The following is a 25,678-nucleotide window of genomic DNA, read 5'->3' as shown; positions in this document are numbered from 1 at the left end:
TCTTTGATACATCAAATCGGTATATATATTAGCATTGTTATGATATCTGTTAAATTAAAAAATAGCTATAAGCTTTTATAAACTAATCATGTAAAATAAACTTAATCTAAAAATATATACACTTTTTTCCTTTTTATACCTAATAGAAAATTGTTGTAATAAATATTCAAATAGAGACGATATATCTTAAGATGTCAAAATAACTGAACTGAAAACTAGTTGCGATGCAGGTGGTCCCGCTCTCGGCAAAGTTTATAATTCCACTTTACCGAGTCGCCTTCTAGCTGGCGTATAGTATATATAATTTTACAAGTTTGTTTAATATCTTACATTTGTACACATTGCACATTCGTTTATCGTTTCTGTATAAGTTTAAGCGCTTTCAAAAGTGGGTGATGTTATATAGATATAGAGAAGGCGGGATCAATTTGTCTTAGACGCGTTTTTTTTTTTTTTGACGTTCTTGTCTATTTAATTTGCTAAGTCTAAGGCGCTAAAAGTGCCTCATCTTCGCTATTTGGTGATGATGTAGCAATAGCTGAGCTCTTCTCCTCCTCCAAGAGACAACTAAACTTTAGTGTATATGTCGCAGCCAACTAGCTTAATTAGCCGATCAGCCCGACTGTTTAACTAGCGGATAGCGGTAGATGTTCAGCCGATGATCGATGAAGTGTCATGACTTGCCTAGCCTGTTGACTGTTAATTTAAATTTATTTTCATATATTTTTTCAAACTTGAAACGAAATCCATCAAACTTTTAATTTAAAAACTTTGGTTTTCTTTGAAGGTGTTTTCCAAACTTTCATAAAAGACAACAAGTACAATAAAAGAGTGTAGCGACAATCATAATGTGAATGTTGATTTCAAACAATTTAATATTTTAAGCAATATATTTTATGTCATATGTTTCATCTTTTTTTTCTGCCAAATAACGTCTCGATCGTACGAATGGCCTAAGCATTAGCCAGCCAGTTTAGTCAATGTTGTAACAAACGCAACATCTTAATATCTCTCAGTTAAAAGGCTAGGCTTTTAATTAAACGGCTAATTAAGCTATTTGGCTGCGACATATATACTAAAGTTTAGTTTTCATACTTCTGTCCCTGAGGAACGAATATTTAGTATTTTTTTGTTTAGACGAATATAGAATATCCCATCTGCATCTTGTGACAGTAACTAATGAATGCCATTTTCATGTCATCTTTTTATTCGTAATTATTTTCCGATCAGTTTTTCATCTTATTTTAATTACAGTTTCCTTCCAAATTTGTTTTTTAAAACGGAAGACGAAAATTCTGACAAGAGTCTGAATTACGACCATCGAGACGTCAAATACACGAAACAAGTTCATTACAAATTATGTTAATACAAATGTAAAACATATAAGTGTAAATTGTTCGGTCGTAATGAACCGATAGACATGTTTAATTAATACATGCATTACCTAACGTTACTATTAACTGTAATTCATACGATGTAATTGCGTGCATGTCAGCAACAACTTACATGAAATCAACCTTACATTATATGTAGGGCTGTTTGAATGGTTAATACAATAACTGAAATTCTAAACACTTCATGTTTTTACTAAGCAAAATATAATAAATATATGCATTTATATATAGGTTATACGGCAGAAGATATTATTAACATACGAGCCTAGAGATCTTCTGAGATTCTCTATAATTTTTTTTCTGGTGCAAAAACCTCGTCACAGAACGCCTTAAAATAATATCATTCAAAGTTTTAAAATGTAAATTCATTATTTCGTCTTATTCAATTATTAATGTATTTCATTTTAAATTGTCGTATAATAGGTGACAAGTGACAACCCTAGAACCAATTGCAGTATCTTCCGCTAGGATTATGCCGTGTGAAAGTCCATGAATAATCGGGATGTTATTTCCCTGGCCTGGACCACTCCCATACATTATGCTCTGCTAACTTTCATTATGTTAATTTTACTAGAAACGTTTATAAGCTAGCAAACAAAATTATCGTTATATTAAGTCCTTACGTATGAAATAGGCATGTATGGGAGAAACAAAAAGTAGACTTCTTTAAATAGAATAAATTTAATTAATCAAAGTACCATTGCTATCCTTGCACTTTTGCCATCTTATATTATTTGGCCGGGAATCAATAAAATCTTCGAAAGCGGTTTCGACTGCCCCGTCAGAGTTGATTTTTTACTTGCAAGAACATATCCAAATTTCGAAAAAGAAGATTATCGATTGGGTCCGGGGAGTGCACTTTTCACCTTCCCAATTTGGTTCAAGTAGGTCAATACAATTTTATCTCTAACACCACAGCCTGCTTGTAACTCAGACGAACATAGTTTGCGATGGATCCGCTTCACAATAGCGTATTCTTCGTTATCGTCTTTGGTCTCCGGCCGTCAAAGGGACTTATTCTGCAGGTCGAAATTTCCAGAACGAAGACATTGAAACCAAAACCTCAGTGTCTTCATTATTAATCCTTGGAGCCGTTTCTGTAGCACTGGTGCTACGGTGGAACTCGTTCTATTAAATTATTGGTATAATATTGTGTTTTCCATTATAAAAAAATCCTCAAATATATGCATTGGTAAATAGGTGTAAAAATTGACTTTGGAATATCTATCCAAAGACACGAGGTATTTGAGGCCAAAGTGGCCGTACGACAAAACGTCAGTTTCATATGTAAGTTGGTAAAATGTACTTATTTATGACTTAATCTGTACCTAGAAGACGAAATAATTTAAAAAAACTCTGTGGTTCGTAACGATTTCAGTACTCTCTCAAAACTCTTTTATATGCCCTTATATTTCTTGCGATGAAAATACTGACATTCCTGAGATGATTTATAGCTATTTTCCCTTAGTAATGCGTCCCATAAATCATATATGACGGAACGAGTAACCGTGTATAGATAGTAGATACCGTTTCCTAATCATGTGTGTAACACATCCCAATTTATTAATTTATTTGAGGGTTCCTTCTGTTGCAGTTTATATCGAGCCATGACTATTAGTTAATTATTACCTTTTTGTAAGACTAGTGCAGTGTTTTGTGCCTGCGACTTTTTTGTAGCAATGTTACACGGATGAAGATTGACTCGTATTTTTTGTATGGTATACTTATCCTCTTATACAATGCTATAAGATTTCTTAATTTATAGTGTTTATATGTATATATATATATATCTTATAGACGTTTGTATGCTTTTAAAATAGTTTTTTACATTTTCACGTAGTTACAAGACAGGTATTTACATAATATTGTAAAGAGCTCGTCTCTAAGCTGCATGCTCGTGCAGAATGCAGTGCATTAAACATGTTTAATTGTAAATGTACTTAGTATGCAAGTCTAATTTCGCCAGATGACAAACCTCATGGAATGCTAACAAGGCATGAGCTGTCATTGAACTTAAACCAAAGACTCATTACTCATTGTCTGTTTAATATTCATTGCAAAGGAGCTTTTTGTTTTCGAAGTCCCGTATCGTTTCATTCTTAAATACATATTTCTAATTCGTATTATTTGAAGAATTCCTGTATGTAATAATGTGCGGAAGTTTTGTAGTCGATTTTCGCTCATCTCTGCCTCATGTTTCTAATTAGAGATGTTTAGAAAAAGATAGTTCATATATAGCATTTGGTGCACGATGGAAAATAATTCTGAAGATTTAAAGATATAAATTGAATTGTTTTTTGACAAATGTATCATCAGTTTTAACTTTCTTTTTTGTTTGTATTGCTAAAAAGTTATTTAAACAAATATGCTATTATTTTTAAGAAGGCGCGTTAAAATTAAATGTAGCAAATATTCTTGTGATATTACAATAGCAGTCATCATTTAAATACTGGTTCGTTCGCTTCTTATATCGAATAATCGAAAAATATTCATAGTTTTTTTTTACTTTGATTGTGATTAGCACTGAACAAATATTCCAACAAAATGTAACGTTTAGAAAAATGCAGTTCATAAAAATTATTTATTTTTCACAAATATTTACTAAATATCTCATTACCGTATCAAAACAGCAAATGATTTCCTTTCAAATGTTATCTTATGGACTTTGCCTGTTTAACTATTCGGTTTATCACAGAGGCTGTGCGTGCGACGCATAAATTGCATTTGTGTCCACAAATATTTGTATTCGTTGTTTGAATATGTATAGATTTGCCGTGTTTATGAAATTAAGGAATTTAACAATGACCGATTAGTTCTTGTTCAGCTGTTCTTGCTTCTGTTGGCGAGAAAATAAATATTATTGTTATAGGTTTTATGACATCACTTTTAGTTCAATCGCACGCAGTTGCAGGTTTGATTTTCAGTGACATAAATCATGTATGAAGAATACAGATAAATTTCTTTCATATGTGTTTGATTGGTACCTTTTTTTATTTTTAAAACCCTGTATAGCAAAGTTCTTTGAACGTACGGGTGATTAATAGAGACTCTATACAGAATTTAAAAAAAAACATAGATAAATGAAAATTATTCTTTCCTAGCTATGCGTTATAATGACTTGTTACATGTTCGACTTTTGAGAAAAGCTATTAATGTCTTTATGCTAAAAAGACTGCATGAAATTCAATGATATACTTAAAAAGATAACTCAGAATGTTTTAAAAGATATTACAATTCGATAAGGCAGTTTTTATTACAACTATCCAAAAAACTAAAGTGACACCTGACAGACGCAGCCTCCTATCACTTTCGTTAAGTGAAAATCGTGAGAAAGCTTTGTCTTCGGAGATCAATAAGAAACTTGGGCGCGGAACTCATAGAATTTAATAATTATGTGAACTCCAACTCAAAATTATATTAACTACTGTTTATAAGTATGTATTTGGTACATACAAAATTTTCATTAATTTTTTTTGGAAAAATATATTTTCGTAACATGAATATTTATATTTAAAGCCTTTTTTTAATACTAAAGTAGACCTCAGGTAGTTCGTACATGGTCGTGTTAGAGAGTCGCTCTCGCATTCTACCGGGGCCTCAAGAGGCAAACTAGTACGCTCAAAACCTCTGCAATGTACAATATACTAATAGAATTAGATTTTTCCCCAGAATTAAATTATATTAATACAAACCTAAATGAATCTTAATATAATATTTAACAATGTATGAAAACCTTACCTAAATATCAGTGTTACATAAAGTCGATTTGAACTCAGATACTGGTGAGATAATAGGATCTCACAAAGACCTGCAATTTGAGAGGTGACGGCTGAGAAAGGCGCGAAATAATTGAATTGTTGCTTGTTAGAAAGAAAGTGCGTATGGAATTCCAATACGTAATTATTAGTCATTAAACGAACAGTGATTGAAAAGACATTCTTAAGACTATTATTCTTGTCCTCGTTGTCTTCTAGGTGCCGTTTCTCTTTACCTTGTAGTATAAATGTTTGCTTGTAATGGCACACACAAATATGTTGACTTTTTGTTTAAAAAAATGTGAGCCGTCACGGGACGCCTGGCAGATGTGAAACATCGATATTATTTTTTTAAAAGTAATATGCAGAAAAGAACAGACTGTGATAGGAAATAAATATGTTATAATGATAAAATAAAATATTACAATTTTTCCCAGATAACGATGACTATTTGTTGAATAAACATTATATTCATTAAATATTTTTAATGTGAAATTTACTACTGCATTTAGACTGTATATCATATAGTGTGGCGACGCGTCGCCACGGTATGCGTCGCCACGCCAGAAATCGGTTTTACGTGCGGCTATAGATGTTTCACATCAAAATTTAATGAATCGAGATAAACGTGTCTAAATAGATTACATCAGAAAGTCTTTTTTATTATTTAGGCGGTCAGCCTATACCTTTTTACATACCTTTGTACGGACAGGTGCTTTTATATTACCATTATGTAGAGAGCTTGTCAAGCCTCGCTGACATTTTTTAATACCACAAAAAGTTAGTCACTGATATTAGATACGCGGTGTCGTGCTCACAGATTTGGTTCGTCATTCGACATTCCATTTTTTATTAATAATAAAAAGTATAAATATCTTTAGGTTCTCTGCACATAAAACTATAAACCTCCTAACCGGTTTGTCTAATCATTTATTCGAAATATAAATAATGCATGCAAATAGTTACTTAACTCTTGATAAGTCCTTAATGTAAGTGACGTTTCTTCGAGTTAAAAGTGTAAAACATATTCATTATTTATTTAATAAATAGCAGGTGTATTATGTTATTTTTAAGATTTGCAATCAAATCAAAAATAATTTATTCATATAGGTAACATAATGTACACTTATGAACGTCAAAATATACTTTAAATGATTCTAAGTTCAGTTCTCAAATCAAAGGCGTAGAACGAAAGAGAAGAACTGGCAATACGCAATTTATTATCGACCCCGTATAGATAAACAGTATGTAGACATAGCAAATTCTCTATTTTTCATAACATATTTAAGATGGGTTCGCATGCAATTCATGTTTTCACTCATAACCAATACGCAATAGCCAATTTGAATACTGAATTTCTTTATGAAATATGATCTTCGTGCACGCACATATAGAAACATATTAACACCAGAAAGTATTACAAAATTCTCGGTGCGAACGACATGCCATTTTAGTTCATTAGTAGTAATCACCCTTGACTTCTTCAATTGAATTAGTTGCGCCTTCGTCATTCACATATATGATTCGTCAGGCGGTTAATTTAGTTATTACAAGACAAACTATAATGGAAAGGATATTAAGTGAGTGTCCAGACTCCGAATGTAACTTTATAAAAACCGTCACCTCCCAAGTCACAGGTATCAAAACAAAAAAGTGAAAAAAAATCTTTTTGTTCCATTCACACAAATGTAAAATTTGTGTTTATTCTATACAGAAAAATTTAAAAGTTATTTAATTCAGCATACTTATGGTTTATATAGGAAGAGGCAAACTAAACGTACTAATAAACTGTTTGTTAAAATGTTCTGCGTTATTTCTGAAACAATACTAATGTCTTGATGGCTATTAAGCCAATTAAATATTTAATTTTTAATCTAATTCAATATGATTGCTTACTCCTTAATTAATGTAATATCCTGCTATCTTAATTATTCGTCCAGTTTGTACGGGCATCGCGTTGTGTTTATACACTATTATTTGTATTTTTTAAAATTAAAATCGTACATAATTTGTTCATTCATGTTCTCTGTTTGACTTTATTATGTTATGATTTGAATATGCTATACCGGGAACGTTCAGTGATAAACCGAAATATGTCAGCATATCTTTATGTTATTTGACTCTGGTGTATTAATGCGGTGTCCGTCATTTGTCTCAGGATAACCCGGTCAGTAAGTTAAAACTGTTTCTATTTAATGGTTTGGCAGTAAACTATTTTTCTTAGACAAAACTTTGTTTATGTAACCCTATTCTTTTTAATGTTACTATTGGCAAATATAGGTTACGACTTGAATTCTATAAACCTAGAATCCTCGTTTTATCAATTACACGGTTAGTAATTACATTACATTACATAAACAGATATCATCTTTCCTAACGAGTATTTTCTTTAGAAATATTTATTGTATTTGGTCAGCCACGATTATGTTATAATTAAATTATTGACAAACATAAACGGTAAACACTTGTTCGGTATGACATTGACTTTCTTATAGCGTCTGATATGAGACGGCGGTGAGTTTTACTGCGCCGGCGCACATGCACGCCGTACGTTGACACGCGCGCGCGCATCCACGCTCCGCGACAGCCCGCGTGCCGGGCCCGCGATATGCCCGCAGTGAAAGTGTTTAATATATTCGGTGGGCAGAAGCCGACCGAGAAGCGAACGCCACCACCCCCCGCTAATAATTCGGCACCTCAAAAATTCTACAGGACATTTTCAGTCGCGCCCGAAATCTCACCCGAAGTTAAAGGCGGCAAAGTGACCGCGATTGCTGCCTGCTTAGAAAAGAGAATTAGTGAGCCTGTGAAACTTTCTAGTGATAATATTCAAGCAAAAAAACTATCGTCTAAAAACAATATAAGTGAAGCTGTGTGTTCTGAGACAGAAATTAATTCACAAAACCACGCATATGAGAATGTTCAATTACAGTCATCGGACAGTTTGCGACCACAGAGTTTTAAACTATTAGAGAAATCTAAGGGATACTCTTCTATTTATGAAAATATAACTATTTTTAATAAGCAAACCGAACGTGACGCCAACCCTGATAACGATCCGAACTCTGAGTCTAAACTTAATAAAGCATTAGAATCATTTGATAAAATATTATCTGAGTTTTCTACAAGTTCTTCTTTCTCGCCAGAAATCAATTTAAGTTTTAATTCAAATTTTGTCGTACCAAAACTACAAAAATCAAAAACTTGTAGTATTATAGAGTCTCGTTGTATTCTAAAAAAAACTAATTCTGATCCTGAAAACGAAAGAAGAACCCGTAATTTATCACGAAATAACTCAATTGATAAAACTACTAGCTTGTGGAATCTTGACGACATGAAAGGAAAAGAACTAACGAGCCCATTAAAGCCTTTGTCATTGGCACCAAATGATAAAATAAACTCTGACAAATATGCGACTTATAAAATTTCTTCTAAATCTCCATCACGGCCTAATTGCATTAATACCGAAGATTTAAAGAAACTCGATGTTAAAACAAGAATTTTGAAAAAGACCCTATCAAATCCACCGTCCACGCCGGTTCCGGTCGTTAACAAAACAAAACTCAGTCCAAAAAAGAATGATAAAAAAGGCATCGAAGTTAAAAAAACTCGAACAAAACTATGTCCAGAGACCACAAAGTCACCGATTGAGAGCAATTCAAGATCTAGAATGCAAAAGGCAAAGAGTGTGTGGGAAATTGGAAATGAGTCAGCGGTGTCGCCGCCTCTGGAAAGGACAAAATCGTCTACTTCTATCGCGGGCTCTCCAAGCAAGATCCCGGTGATAAGGAGTCAAATGTCACAAAACAAATTTAGTAGTACAAGGGCGCTATTTTCTCCCACTCCGGTTGATCTAAGCAACTTAGACCAGGCCAGAGAGTGTGCTCAGAAAAAGAAGTTTAACATCACACGGAAAAGTGCAGATAAACCAGATATTATCAAACAAACAAAACAAAAGTCCCAACTGAATCTTAAAGCTGACGTAAAGCGGTCAACTGATAAAACCAAGAAAGACACAATTGAATCAAAAAAGACGTCTTCACCGAAACTATCACTTAAAGATTATTCAGAAGAAATCAACGCAATACGTGCCAAACTGCAACAGAAAAAAAATAACAATAAACGAGACCTTGTGATAGCGACAAGTGAGAATAAAAGAAATGAAAATAACTATGAGGCTGATATTGATTTATCTCCAGTAAAGCATATTGTAAAAAAAATAGAATTGAAATCTGCCCCGGAGCCGAAAAACGAATCAGCACAATTTATTAATTGCAAAGTGATTCCCCCGGAACACAAGGTTTTATGCGTCGCAAATACTACTTTCCACAACTATTTGAGCACACTCGTTGGCCGTCAAATAAGATGTGTCGAATCGAAAAATGACAGTAAAATATGTTCTCAGATAGAGAAACTCCCGCTGAACAAGCAAACAGAGGAAAAAATTTCAGATACGCATTCAGATTGTAGTGACGACTCAGGACACGTTTCTAATGATGCAGTACACGATAGCGACGTTGTGTATGATACCATCAGGGATTTGAGCCCCGTAGGGAACGTGGATGTGATGGATTGTAAAATGTTAAACCAGCCTAAGCAATTTAGGACTGATTTAGCTGAGGACTCAAATGTTTGTCCTGTGCGACCTATGAGGCGTGGCGGGCGCTCCATCGAGGTCGTTAGCGGTACCTGTGCTGGTGCTGACGCTCCGAAAGTGGAAGAACAGGTACGCCATTACCATATCAATAACAACAAATTATAGGTGACTATCGCAAAGCGCTGTCAAAGCTCAACCAGAAGACGATATTTATGATGACTGTTAACATAACTTGTTAAAATCAGAACTATGGCAAAAAAACAAAATCGTTTCCAGCAGTTATAATCTGTTTCACCTATATTCGTATTCCCATTTAGTATTACACTCCAGCTCCATACAAAGTTCCAGATACCTGGTTTGTTCTTAATGAGAAGTAGATAAAGTACTGCGACTTAGGCGATTAAACATTTACTACACTAGGTATGTATATACCCAATTAACATTCACCATTCAAAAGTAGACAATACAGCGACGTGATATGAATCTGTCAAGTTGGATACCAAACAGTCATTCGTCCTTTCACATTACCCGAGTGTTTAACATTAAAATAATATGACATAAATACATTATGTTATGTCTAAAGCTCAGTAACACACATTTCCTCATCGTGTTTAATATCACATGTTCTTAGATAACAGTCGAGAACACGAATTTGCTAATCAAAATACATAAATTTGCATCTCAATTTTGAGTCCGTCAATAATCGATAAGATCGGTGTAGCTTTAAAGGCTTATGCAACCTCCTATTGGCATTCTTTGTGTTTAAATGTTTGATTACCCAGTCTGCAGTTATGTAATTAAAGTGCGCTTATGAGTTCCTCACAAGTCCGAAGAACACTACGTAATCCGTCTTTACGTAACATATCCACATGACACCAAACCCAAAGTTGTTTACGGTAAAGCCTACATAACTGCACCTCATAAAAACAGTCGTCAAATCAACTTTCGTTCTTGATTAAAATGGTATTACAAGTTACTAGCAGAAAAACGTCTTTGTTTAGTAGATACAAATCAGTTTAACTTTCACTAATACGTTGTTGCGTATTGCAAGTGACGATTTTCGGTAATTAGTGATATGTTTGCGTTTCTCCGACACATGTGCAATGGGATTTGCTGATTTCTATTGCGAAAACAGAATATTATATTCAAACCCCTTAGCGTCCAAATGCTAACAAACCGAATGTCGCTTTCTTTCATTGCAATTCAATTGGCAAACGTTATCCATATATTACACGTAGCATCTTTCCTTTTACGTGTAGAAATTTTATCCACATATAGAATTATAAAGCAGATTATCTCGACGTAAATGAAATTAAAAAAATCACTCCATTTAATTTGTATTATGCTTTATAATTCAATTTTAAGCGTTGCTTTTACTTTTACGTTTTATACGGACTGTATTGCATTAAACAAAAGAATTAAGACGAGTTGAATCTCGTAATTTTTTTCTTAATGTTACAAGACCCCGTTAATAACAAATTTGACGAATAAAGCTGGTGCGGTCATAATTTGGCAAAGTGAAATCGATTACTTTAAATGAACGAGATTTTATTGTGCTCTCTACAGCTCATACTATGTCCGAGAGAACACAAAATTGACATTTAAGATAGATGGGGCTGTACGCACACAGTCAAAAGGATACGAATTAAGTATCCAAATTATTATATTTTTAATTCATTAGAGGTAGACGGTTTGTTTTTATTAGATAAGATTTATTACGATATAATGATAGTGTTTATTAACTGCGTAAAAGTAAGGAAAAAGTATATATTTTATTAGTATAGTAAAGTAAAGTTCATATATTATTTTGCATAGTAAAGTTTAAACATATTAAAAACTTTACTACTATTGATAAAGATATGATATTTTTATAAACTTGACCTGGAAAAAATATCGTCTGTCTCAAATCGATTTCCGTTTCCGCATTCAAGAAGATAGCAACTATGAAACGTATCATCAATAAAATTACGTAAATGCTTTCCCTCTGTTATTTAATGGTTAATTGCGATTCCCGTAACACACCGTATCAAGAAAGTATTCATTCGGTCACGTAGGAATATCGGCGTATGCACAGCACGTTGAGCTTTCCCTAATATCCTTTCCAGACGGATGTTTTCTTAATGGTGTCACATTCTTGATTGTAGTAAGCTGTTTGAATAGCTCTATCTTTTATACGACTCGTGATCAACGTTCGAGAGGCATTTTTACTTAGAATATACATTTTGATTTACAACCACAACTATATCTTAGTATATTATGATCATCAATGATGTGTGATCCTTATAATTAAAACAGATCAACATTTTAGATAATTTCTCTGTTAGTGTAATATCCTTATCTCAGTTTTATGTTTCTCTTTTCGTAATACCACCATTACATCAACACCACATCACAGCAATACACACATGGTGGCTTTATCTTGTATATAATGTCGCTTATAAAATGATTATTTATTATTAGCTTTTTTCATCGATTAACCACTTTGACAATTTTTTTTCATATTTAATAGATCGGAGAGTCTTCACAAATATTCACTATACAATACATCAACGGGCGTATTTTCTAACTCTAATAGGCATTTATTAGAAACAGCTACAATTTGCGAGCTCTCAGACAAATTGTTTGAGTAATTTACGAGCAAACGCGAGAGTAGGGTTGACACCTGTATGTCATAACAAGTGCGAAATGTTCTTGACATTTTTTCAATTTGACGTAGAGATTTCATGTCGCGAATTATTAATATTTTTGTAGTGTTAACAAGATAGGCTCTCGTGCACCGAGGTGTGTGATACAAAACTGTTTTATATAATTTCAGATAGGCACAGCTTTTAATTTTAATATCACGATTCAAAACTATAAATAGGTAGTTGTTGTCAAATGAATGAAAAGAGAGATGATATTGTGACAGCAGCACCCCTAAATTGAGTCAGTAATCACGACTCTGCAGGTGGTTGATAATGACAGCAGCTGACCTACAATTTGGTTCCCGATAATTTTATATGTTGTGACGTCTACTTTACATGACTAGCAGAAGATTGTTTAATTGAAACCTGTAATACAGATTATACCTATTAAATCACGCATGCATGCGAATCATTAGGTTAGCTTTGAATTCTAGTGAAATAATTTTCATATATATATTAATTAATTTTCATATATTCATAATAATTTTCAGCATTTCTTGTATTTTTCAGATAGAGAATATTTTACATAAACGAGAAAAGATACATTATTTCATTTGAAAAGCACTTACAGCTGTTTGCCTATGATATATAAAAATAATCTCTTCGTGATTCATTATTTAAAGAACATTGATTCGAAAAAAAAATCTAATATAAAAGAATAGTATTCGATTTTATAATCATTATTAATCATCATTCATCATCATTCAGAATGATTAGTCGGAATTTTGGCCAAAACGGGTTCTTCTGAAAGGAGAGACAATAATTTGTATTGAGTGTATACGATCATTTTAATTTAGGGCTTCTTAAAAAGAAATACTTAAAAACTTGCCTATATAATTCTTATTATACCTAATACGTATGTCTCATCATGTGAATCATCTAAAATAAACCCGAATTTTGAAGAATTAAATGTACATTAATGTGATAACGTGAGAAACAGAAAATTTCGACTGTATTATAATTAATGCGGATGTGTTTTTGTCTCATGCCTTTGTCTTAGAATTACTTGTAAACCAAAAAAAACAGGGGTCAAAGATCGATGATCGTGTAAAATCGAAAATTTTGCATTTATTCCATCGGTGCTGTCGTGCAAATATGTTGTGTTGATGCTGAATAATAAACATGGTCCGTTAAGGCATTTGATTTCATTTACTGTTTAGAATTTTAATGAAGTGCAACAAAATGCTTCCCAGTAACATAAACACTTTGTACCAATAGCAGAATCTCGATTGGCAATTTATATTTTATCTTACTCTATTTACTACCTATTATCTTCATAGATAGTTTTTATAAATTAAATTAAAGTCAGGATTACACTATAAAAGCGAAAACATCGTTTGCTGTAGAGTCTGGAAGTAAGATTTATATTTCTGTCAATTCATTCTTCTGAGATATGGGCCCCCTTTTTTGGCAAAGGCCTCCTTTATATGTCACCAGTTCTATCGGCTCTGTGCCATATACCACCTGCCTTAACCTGGTCTGGTCTATCCACCTTCTAAATTATTTCCTATTTTGCGTTTATGGTACACACACTTTTTGACTTGCTTAATCCTATATCTAATTTTATTTATTAAAAATTCCAAAATTATATTACATCTTTAATTTTTTTATTAAAGAAACTAAACAGGTACATATCTATACAGTTAAAAAAATTAAACTAAAACAAAATAAATACACAAAGTTTCATTGATAAAAATAGAATATAGTACCTGTTATGTGTGTGTGTACTCCAAATATAACCCTTGAAGTCAAAATGTGTTTGAAAATTAAATTCATAGTATAAATTTTAGTTCAAATTAATGGTAATGACGTCATCTTAGTTTAAAGGTCACGTAATCCTTTTATCTAAAGGAAATTACTTTTACATGTTTAATTAATTTTTCAATTTTCCTGCTGATAACAATGGTTTGCAGAAATTAAAACAATTGCCATGTTTTTTAAACCTTCAGACAGCTGAAATGTTGTTTTCGTCGTTTCTACAGTTTTTTTTAGTTCCATTCAAATATCGAATGAATGTCGGCCATTGTTTCACGGAATCAGATACGAAGATAAACGTTAAGTTCGATTATGTATAATTGTTTTCCTGTGCAATCTTGCAATTAAATAGCTAAAAATTCTCGCATATGTACATAACATCTATTGCTACGTATTAGTCGACGTTCCTTTAAAGACTGACATAAGATGGTGATGTATATAAAAAGGTTATTCTAATAGATATTTCTGTCCTTCTGACTTTGTTATTAGTAATTGTTAACGCAACTCCGTATTTATTGAATAAAACCTCTTTTTAAGTGAAGCGCGGCTAGTGACGTTTACAAATGTTTTTATTCTATATTAGGCCATGTATATTACCCACTTAAAGAAAATTAAATTGAAATATTATAATAAAGTTATATTAGGTATGAAAATCATCATAAAATGCCTAAAGAATCAATCTATCATTTAATGTGTGGTATAAATGATAACTCCTGTCCTGTCTCTCCTCGTACGAGTTAACTATCTTAAAAGCGCTGTTTCGCATGTATTGAAGCCAGTATTATAGTAGGAAGATATAAATTAAACAGTAATAATTTATAGATTAAATCTGTAGGCCATCAAGAGTAGGCCGACAACAGCATCAGACATCATTCAACATCAGACCTTGGACCATGAATTTTTTTTGCTGAACGCGCATTAAAATTTGCTGTTCCGTAATGTTATAATTAAACAAAACAAGTCTTAGAGCCAACTATGGACGTGCCTATTCTCGGTTGATCTTCTGTGCCTGTTATCTAAAGCCAAAATCCAGAAGAAATATGGTCGATAGAATTGAGAATTTTCACGCGTGATAGACACAGCCTAGAACTTTTTTTTAAACTACGTTATAACTATGTGGAGCGTGCAATATTGCCATGATGATCGCACGGCTTGCTTTGCCGTTAAGATGGTAAATAATGGTGTTTATATAGAAAGCGATTAACCTACACATACAAGTACTACACAAGTTGACCTAAAATTAAAACGTATTAAGTTTTTTTTAACACGATACGGATTAATATTAAAATACATTTCTGAATTGCATCGTGTCTAATTCACAGACTGCTGAGACGTCTAAAAGAACCGCTTACCCAATACTGTATTATATTTTCATTTGCTCTCCTAAACAATAAGCAATCGGGAGAGTATTTTTATTTAAAGTAGTGAATTCTTATAAATTGTAAAGACATTTTTATTTTTTATACTTTAATTGATATAAAACCAAAACTGGTTAAACGTTGTATTGGGTAACAATCGTTACGTTTAATAGACTACAAAATGTGACCTAATAAGTGTACTAACACGGCATACTGTAACATTAAAATAGTTTTCACATATAACTGATAATCATAGAGAATGTCGTGAAAGTCACGTTTGACTTATCAATAACCCAGTAGGTACATAACTTTAAATACAATTTATAGCATGATTGGCGCCAACCTTGATAAAGTTCAATCGGTCATCAAACATATATTGATGACGGTTGGATGGGGCTTAGGCGTTGAACATAACCAACATTATTATTTTGAAAATAGGCTTTTGATTTTGTACGTCACAACTTTAAATTGTTGAATGTTGGTAAAAAATTAATGCTTCAAAACATTTACTGCCAGTTCTCGAATCAAGGGCGTAGAACGGACGAGAAGAATTGTTTTTTTTTAAATATTTGTTAGCAAAATAAGGTAAACCAGTAGAAGAACATAAACAATTATGTGTAAGAGTAAAGTTTTGGTGTGGTGAGGGACCTGCCCTCGGCTCTTAATTGCACCAAGTGGTGATGATGGCTTGTTTGGTTCAGAGAATAAGTTCTTACTATAGTTAAAATATTGGAAAGCGTGCAGTTTCTGTACACGTTGATTATTGTTATGGCGCAGTTTTTGTTAAAACGCAGTCACATTTGAAATTTATTTTTTAACAGTACATGGCTTAATTAAATACTAAAAACCCATTATGCAAAGCATGTGAAAAATAAAATTTTCAGGCACGTTTTTTAACCTCAAACAGCTTATCATTTTAACGACTACTTATATTTTTATGTCTTTATAATCTCGACTATAACCTATAACTATATATCATAGATATTCAGTAATTTTATTTTGTATTTATAGAATTTTATGTTAGTTTTTGTGTGTGTATGTGTTTAGTTTACTAAAACAAATTCATGCTCAATTTTTTATTTAAAATAATAATTCAAACGATTTTAATAATTACTTATAATATGAACTGTAATACATATATTTGCTATAACAGGAATATTAATCCAACCATCTTGATAGGCTTCAAGTAGCAGGTGCCGTTACAAGAAACTTGATAGCACTAGTCACACATCCATATTGTAATATTTTTAAATAGTCAATAATTACTCTTCTAGTGAATGAAGTCTAAATGGACATTTAACTTTAAAATATCGTTTGTTTATTCAACAATTCATTTTTATATAGTTCCTAATTAATTACGCTAACACTTTGCTAACTCCGATTAAACAATAAATGATTGAGCACACAAAAATGCCAAACACGTCTTCGTTTTTAATCTACTGAAAATAAAATCAAAATCATCACTCAATCAAGCCGATTTGAATACACATGCTTCAGTTACACATACACCCACATCCTACACGCATTCTCTCTGTATATATTATTATATAGTAAAAGTTTTAATTGTCGTTTTTATTTGAAAGTATTAAGCTGTTAATAAATAAATGAAGATTGGGGTTTGGCATTCCTTAGTTCTCTTTAGACATAGCGTTCCATTTGTTTGCCCGAACACTTTTATATAACGACTAGACTCCCGCTGGAAGCATTCATTATTTTGTAAACAAATATGAATGTTTACGATACACTATAAATCACAATTTCCGATCGCAAGGCTTATTAGCATCACAACTAGGACGGGTTAAACGAGTGGACAATAGAGTTTGTCAAATGTTACCGATGTAGGTCACCTCGATGTACTCCAATGTAACTTCTAGATTGCTTTTAGTTGAGGAAATGCCCGATTTGTTAAGGGCTAGGAATGCTCTTAACGTCAACTTTCGCTTTATGTAAAGACTGAAGAGTGAGTAATTAATATTCCACAGAGTTTCTCATGACGCTTGAGAACGGTGGATATGCAAAGAATATACATACTTAAGCGGCTTAACTAATGAATATATTTTTGGTTGGGAATTTCATAATGAAATATTACCTGTATTTTATGATTATGTCGGGGACGTATTACCTAACACGTCAGTCAGCGTAGTTCCCTAAATGTACGTTTCTAGACAATCTATCTATTATAGACAAGCATCAGAATTAATGTCATAAAATATGTATAATTAAGTATATTCACACTTGGCCTACGTCAGAGTTCAAAATTATAACAACAGGTGAAAGTGAACGTAATACGCCAAAAAAAGTATTTCACGTCACTATACGCGTTTATTTTAAATGGTAAAAGTATTGAAATGATTATATTTACGTAACTTTTTAAAAGCTTAATAGTTATTTTTGTGAAATATTGCATCACCCGTACTGTTTGTATTTTAACAAACTCCACATTTTGTTACTTATATATAACTAGCTGACCTGGCAAACGTCGTCTTACCAAACTACTACCTTTAACTCAGCGCCATCTGTTAGAATTGTATCAAATAATAAACAAATGTTAATGTTATCGTAATTTTAGTAAGGATGCCTATTTTTTTGAAAATGAAATATAGCCTATGTCACTCAGGAATGATGTAGCTTTCCATCAGTGAAAGAATTTTTCAAATCTGCCAAGTAGTTTCGGAGCCTATTCAATTCATACAAACAAACAAAAAATTAAACCTTTCCTCTTTATAATATTAGTATAGATATACAAAAAAAACAATAATGAAACTATAATTCGTTCTTTCATCTGTTGCACCTTTTTTAGTACTTCTGAACTGATTTATTATTTTATATTTTTATTGTGTTTATTTGTTTTTATATGATCATTAATGTAAATAGTAAATTGAATGAATATTAAAAAAACATTTTTTAGTTCACTTTATTTGACTGTATACCTATTTAATGTTTGTAACCTTAATTTAATAAACAATTATGTTGTTATAGATTATGTTCCGCGGTGGCGTCGTCGGCGAACTTGACGCTCGGCGGGACGCTGCATTCGCGCGCGTCCTCGAGCGGCTACAAGCTCGCTCTCGGGGCGTACTCGCGCGCAGACGGGCACAAAAACTCCGTACTCAGCATACAGCCGCTAGGTAACTTCAAGCCATCCTTTTGTTTTAAGTTATCTTCTTTTGTTTTAAGTTATCTTCTTTTGTTTTAAGTTATCTTAAGATTATCTTCTTTATATGTTTATGACGACTTATTCATTATACCAAGTAACGGGGATAGCTAATTTAAAATTGAAAGTTTTGCATTGTAAGTGAAAAGCAAAAGGATACTTTTGGGAATAATATTACTAAGGGGGTAAAAATAAATAGTTGTGATGTTTTTTTAAGTTTAAATGTAAGTGAATTATGTATGCAATTCTTATGAGAAATTAAGTTATTCTTAACCTTAAATGTAGTCGTTATGCATAACGCATTCTTATACTTACACAGAGCATATGTTGTTTTGTCTTATATATGTTTTGAATTATTATTTTATCCATGTATATTGATAATGTAAATCTCCAGATGCGTCCAACGTAATGTTCGCGCATTCCTTGCGGTTCGCGATTGGCCATGGTGGAGGCTGCTCGTTCGCGTTACGCCGCTGCTCGCCGTCCATCGCACCGAACATCAGCTAAAGCAGGCACAGGTAAGCTTGTTATGACCGGTATTACGAAATAAGCAACTGGTTGCTTGCGAGTTAGCAACTCGTTGGCTATATTACATTTCGTGGGCGTCTCTAAGAAACTTATCGTAATTTGGTATTAAATATTGGAACTGAAGAACTGCATACTTAACATTAATATTTGCCCTAAACTGCACTCATCCCAAATACCTTATCATTAGTTAGTTTTATAAACATTTTTAACATTGTGTTTTAAATACAACAAATAAATTTGTAAAAAAACAAGATTAACGCTCCGTTTGGTATAACAGGTTACAAATAAGTAGGTAATTTTATTAAGAGATAATTTAAGAGAAAATTATGAAATCGGCGTTCATATTTTGTATTTAGCGTATTAGTGTAAAATGATTTTGATTTAATCCTCAACTACAACTTTGATTTACGACAAATTAATGCCGGATACAATTATTTATAAGTGAGAATCATGAAATACGTAGCTTGCTGTTTTCCTGAATAATTGCATATTTTTACAATTACATTTCGTATTCATTGTTGAAAGTGAAATTGCATACGTAGTGTCGTGCAAGAAGTTAAAGAAAAGTTTACGACTTTATCGTATTGACTATGTAAAATATCAAGTTAAATTGTAGCCTATAGTCACATTGATAGACGTAGAGAACGCAACGCCAAGGAACCAATAAGTGGCCGCCTTTCTTTTTTTTTATAGAACAGGGGGCAAACGGGCAGGAGGCTCACCTGATGTTAAGTGATACCGCCGCCCATGGACACTCTCAATGCCAGAGGGCTCGCGAGTGCATTGCCGGCCTTTTAAGAATTGGTACGCTCTTTTCTTGAAGGACCCTAAGTCGAATTGGTTCTTATTTACAATAGACAGTGTTCATAGGAGTTTGGATTAATACCGGCAGCTGAATTTCATTACGGATGTCAAGGCAAAATATCATCACTACAACGGCCGTTGTTTTACAACTAATCATTTTTAGAGACATTTTTTGCCTCGCACTACTACTATCTAGAACTAGACTACTTCAAGTAAATAGCGTACCGATTCTTAAAAAGCCGGCAAGGTGCTTACGAACCCTCTGCTAATGGCTCAAATCAAATGAGCCTCTTGCTCGTTTGCCCCTGTTATATTAAAATAAACATTGATTTTAGGGCTACTTACAATAAGGATGCAAACATAATAAGACTTACGCTTTGTATTAATAAACGAATTAACAATATAATGTATTAGCTAATTTCCAGTGCATTTTTTAGTCGGTTCTATTTGTCTTTTTTGACTTTTAGTAGAGTGAGTATGTATGTACCTTTTACGCACATAAAATAATCTTACTGCCTTTGCCAATGAAATCCACTTAATTGACGATGAATTCTAAACATTTAAATTATATTTATCTCTGCATAGCTACCATAAGTCAGAATTAATGAATCCGTTAAGTTTCTTAATTTGATAACAATTAGGGACGATGTTGCAATATAAAAAGCGTAACTTCATAGGTTATCAAAAGATCGTAACCTCTTAAGTGAGCTTCCCTCTTAGAGAGTCAGTGACCCCTGCAACAAGACTAAATGAATTGCGTAGGTTTAATAACTTAATTCCTTAGTCCTCCTTAGTCGTGTTAAGTCGTTGTACCTCTGAAACATTACGTACTATAATTGAAATAGAAATTGAAATACTAGTTAATTTAAAATTGTGTATTGTGATACATTTTGTTTAATATGAAATTACTTATTATTTAATTATTAAATCTGCTATTTATATCAATTAATGTTTTATTTCTCTAGTTTTATATCGTTAGTTTGTTAATCGACCCTTTTATTATAGGTGAATGAAACTGCATTTGCAAATTATCAAGTTTTACGATTCAACGTAGTCATTAATATTGTTTATTTATTGAGATAATGCAGTCTTAAATCGCTGTATGGATAAGTTATGTTCTAACCGCAGTGCATGTACTGTTTTATAAATGCTGGTTTAACGTGTTTGAATCTAGAAATATTTAAATTTCGTTTCGACAAAACCCTCTAATAGAAGCCGTGGAATGAACCTAAATTGTATTAAGTACTTGTTTAAACAATCTTAGTAACCCGTAACCGCTATCAGCGCGTCAGATTCAGAAATAATACTTGCAAACGCATGTCAAAATGCAATATAATGGATTTTTATGTATCGAAGTAAGACTTAGCGCCAAGTCTCGTTTTTGAATGTTGCTCTTAAGGTGGCGAATTTCCGCTTGATATATGAGAATATGCATGAACATTTGAGTCATCGTCACAACAATGCTCACAACACCTGAATATTCGCGATTCGCCTGTGCTTCATCCCATCCACAGTTCCAGTCAAAATGGCGGACATGGTGTTGGTGACTGACTTGTAATGTAACATTCAAAGGGATTCGCCAAAAAACCGACAGCCGAGTGGAGCGCTCGTCGCTCGTATCGATCTGCTCGGCTCGATGTACTAAGTACTGACATGCCGAATATTGGACTTGTAATGTGCTCACATCAAGCGAATATTCAATGTCAGTCGCCACCTGATTTCTCGTGCAAATTTTAGTTTCACTTTTCAGGGATACTTGACAATAGCAAGAATGACTTTGAAACATACGGTATAAATCAATTTGCCTACAAAGAGAAGAGAATCAGTGAAACAACCTTAAAACTACATGTTTCGTTATTAGAATGTTTTGACTTTACAAAGACTCGTATAAAATCGATATTGGAGACAGCGTCACTCTTGTTACAGAAACTTATTAAATAATTTTTCTTCGACATCTAAGTATAGCTAACATAACATGTGCATATAATGTTTTTTTCGAAATTGAACCGTAATACCAGAAGAACGTAATCTCGTACCACCCGCGTTGTCTATTATCATAACATTATCTGTCGTAAAATTAAGTATAGCTTTACTCAACTTTTATAAAAACATATTTTAAACAAAATAATGAAATGTAACACTTAAGTCTTAACAGCGTCTTGCTCTTTTAAAAAAGGTTTAAATATTTTTATAATATTACAGATTGTAATTCGATTCTTCGTCATACAATTATAATCATGAATTTAAAACACTTATTAATAGAGTTTGAAAAAAGCACAATATAATTTAATGACATCATTTTTTTTATGATACATAAATTTACCAGGAATAAATACTGTTTATATGAGATAATACACTTGTAAATGTTTCCTTAGTGGCTGATGATGTCAATACTTATATAAAACTTTCCCTAATAATAATAATATACTATTTTTTGTTCTCTTCCGGCACCCGTTTATAATTAACATCAGTCAACCAAACTAAGATTTTATTAACTGATAATACAAAGCGATAACAGCTTTGCATGATAGAAAGTTGGTTGTTAAATTGTTATTTATATATTGATGATATAGTATTATAATGCTTGTGATTTTGCATGTATATTATATATAAAATATATAGTATATTAAAATTTGATGTATTTTTTGCTTCACTCTGTTCTTTATAGAAAAGTTTAACACCCTGTTTATATCTAAATTCCATTAGAATTTACTCCGATTTTAAAGAATTTTTAAAGTAAAAATCTATCTGAAATTTGTGTATGTGAGCTTTATGCCATAACTATCATTATATAGACTGACGTAATAGACGAGGTTTTCTGCTTTTTTCTTTCGTCTATTTATTAATAATGAAGAATAAATAACAAATGTTTAAGGTAAGTATTTCTAGAGTATGGTGTGGACACATTTCGGCATCTCTTTATGTAATCAAAAAGGTGCCTCTACAATTCGAAAGAAATCAAATCAAGATCTTGCGGGATGCATATCGAATAGACCTAGCTTCAAAATAAAAGCATAAAGGACATACAGTAATCAAAATCGTCAATAAAAAGCATTTTGATTGGACCTCTAAATTGAATATGTATCGTCAAAGTAACTTTTTGCAATTACGCTCGGATCTCATAAAACGTTAATCTATCATACATTCCTTTTTACTACGTCTTCCTTGTTAAACCTGTACGTAAACAAATGACTTCCGCATAGTAGCGAACTCCCTTGATTATCTAAGATGCACTTCGCAAGCTAATCGCAAAATCGTATGGAATGTTATTAGTACTCTTGTGTATACAACGGTATTTCGATTAAATTGCCTTACATGGAAGATTAGTACTGATAAAAAGTAAGCATGCTTAAAAGACGTCAACAGGTTTTTGTAGATTGACGTTGTGCTAAGTTTGTTTATCGGATTAAGGCGCGCTTATGTATATTAATATCGCTTATTTAAACCCTTTGCTAATTTATTCCTTTGCGATGACAACATTTCTTAGCGAATAAATATGTACGAAGTCGGTATGGTTAATAATAATAATATTATTATTAAACCCGTTTAATTTCCAATCGTGACAAAAAGGAAATATACAGCTTATATTTTTTTACATTACACATACAGACTTATACATACAGACGTTATTTTATTTAACTTGTTTTATATCCTATATATTTGCTAAATTAAGTACCGTCGATCGGAACCCGATCGCGGGTTCCCGCCAGTTTTATCCCAATTGACTCTGTCCATGGCTCTCTTTCTCCATTCGCTTGGGGAGGGCGTTCTCCTTCCCCTTTGTCCTTTCAGTATGCTCAGGGAAGACCGAATTAAAATTAATATGTAATGTTAAAAATATATTTTACAGTTATTAATTTTTTAATATTACTTATTAATACAAATTAAATTACTTTAATTTTCAACTGTTGACTATGAACTTAAGACAAATTAATTTATTTCTAAAACTAAACGCTAATTGTGTCTATAGAGCAGATACAAGTTATAAACATCACGCTTTGCATTGTTTATCAAGGCAAAAACAAGACGATCCATAAAACTGTACCAGAGACTACAAACTAGAATGCATTAATAACGGGATGTGTTCCCACGAGTATGTAAATAAACTAGCAAGTACGCGTTTCTCGGAATAGGATTAAAAAAAAACTTATTGTTTGACAAATATGGACCCGTACTAGATCAATCTAAGGTTGGTAGACAACGTATTTTTTCTAACGTGTAGTACTGCATGGATTTATTTACAGATGACATCGTTATTTGTATGGACGAGTCGTAGCACAAGTTTTTTTGTGTCTGGCATAGTTTTACAATTGAACTATAAGCTTTTCTATTTGTTTATATTGGCTCACAGTCTGGAAATAAGTTGAGTTTCTGTAACGTTAAAAACATTATGCTTTGGCTAACAATTTATTACTTTTGTATGTATTAAAACAAATTGCAACAATTGAGATAATGTATTTTGTTACATATGATTTTTGAGATCAGTTGGATTCGTAAATTTTCGTTGTTGCGTGCGTCAGTCTTGATATATTTAAAAAAACCGAAGAAGCAGTTTGTAAATTCAAACTGGAATAAAATGAATCTATCCATTGTCCATGGTCTATGTATATGTATCATTAATATGATCGAGGTGTCCGGATATTTTTCATAACATATTCATGTACCAACGTCCAAAAAATACCCCGTATAAATAAATCAATTATCGTGTAGCACATTTAATAATTCTATTAACCAAGACTTATCTATAGAAAATGAAATATTCTTATTTAATACTTTTTAGTGCATTTTTGATATATATTTTTAATTCTATGTATATACAAATCTGTTATAAACTCATGTCCATATTAGGAGCGTCTCTAGATGACACGTTAAACATTGTGTTCATCAGTTATAATGTAAATGAGTGAAACGATCAGTTAAATAGACCGCAACAGGTTGATTGAACACAATGCTATTTTATGTATATCAAATCTAAGTAGATATACTTACTGTAAATTTTATTTGTGATGCAACGTTGAATTTACTCATAGTAGTCTTCCCCATTTATTACATATTCTTAATATATGTATGTAATATTCCGTGGCCTTACTCGGACTAAAGGTATATGATGTCTTTGTTAATAATAATCAAAACATTTTCTAACACTACAATCTATAGAACTGGTTAATTAATGAAATACTGCTGCTGTATGAATGTTTCAATAAATCTATTCTATTTCGCCGTTTATGCGTAGATATTTGTGGTTCAGCACTTTGAATTAAGTAAGCCTTAAGCAATAGAAGTCATATTAGTTAATTATTATTATTTATTATAGAACAGAATACTTCAGTTCCTTATCCAACATCTCAAAAATAATCCCACATATCAAGAATATTTTAAACACAGCTGTCATTGACAAAAAACTAAGTTCCGTGCCGTTGAATAGTGTATATTTCCGCGTTTATTTCTCTCTATGTTCAAGGCATCATTATCTTAATATTTTAATCTCTTTAAGACGTATGTATGCTACTCGGCTTCACATTTATAAAACTAAGATTTAGAGCGACCAAGCTAAGTGTACTTACTTCAAAGCAAATATGGCAATAATTGATTAATGCTAGCTGGAGTGAGATTTCGTTTCCGGGAAGTGAAAATCAGAGTTATGGACGC

The 25,678-nt window shown here is 32.4% G+C and overlaps 1 protein-coding gene across 2 annotated transcripts in view; it reads left to right on the top strand.

Moving 5' to 3' along the window:
• LOC111004321 (unconventional myosin-XVIIIa) overlaps positions 1-25,678 on the top strand; it is a 136,667-nt gene that overhangs the window by 89,344 nt on the left and 21,645 nt on the right. For both annotated transcript variants that reach the window (XM_022275315.2, XM_022275316.2), the window contains 2 exons: positions 18,523-18,671; positions 19,092-19,215. In XM_022275315.2, coding sequence (XP_022131007.2) covers positions 18,523-18,671; positions 19,092-19,215 — 273 coding nt within the window. The remainder of the gene's footprint in view (positions 1-18,522; positions 18,672-19,091; positions 19,216-25,678) is intronic.

This window comes from Pieris rapae, chromosome 14, assembly GCF_905147795.1.
Source record: "Pieris rapae chromosome 14, ilPieRapa1.1, whole genome shotgun sequence".
NCBI lineage: Eukaryota > Metazoa > Arthropoda > Insecta > Lepidoptera > Pieridae > Pieris > Pieris rapae.
The sequence above is the reverse complement of the archived record's forward strand: the minus strand, read 5'-3'. Positions and strand labels throughout refer to the sequence as shown.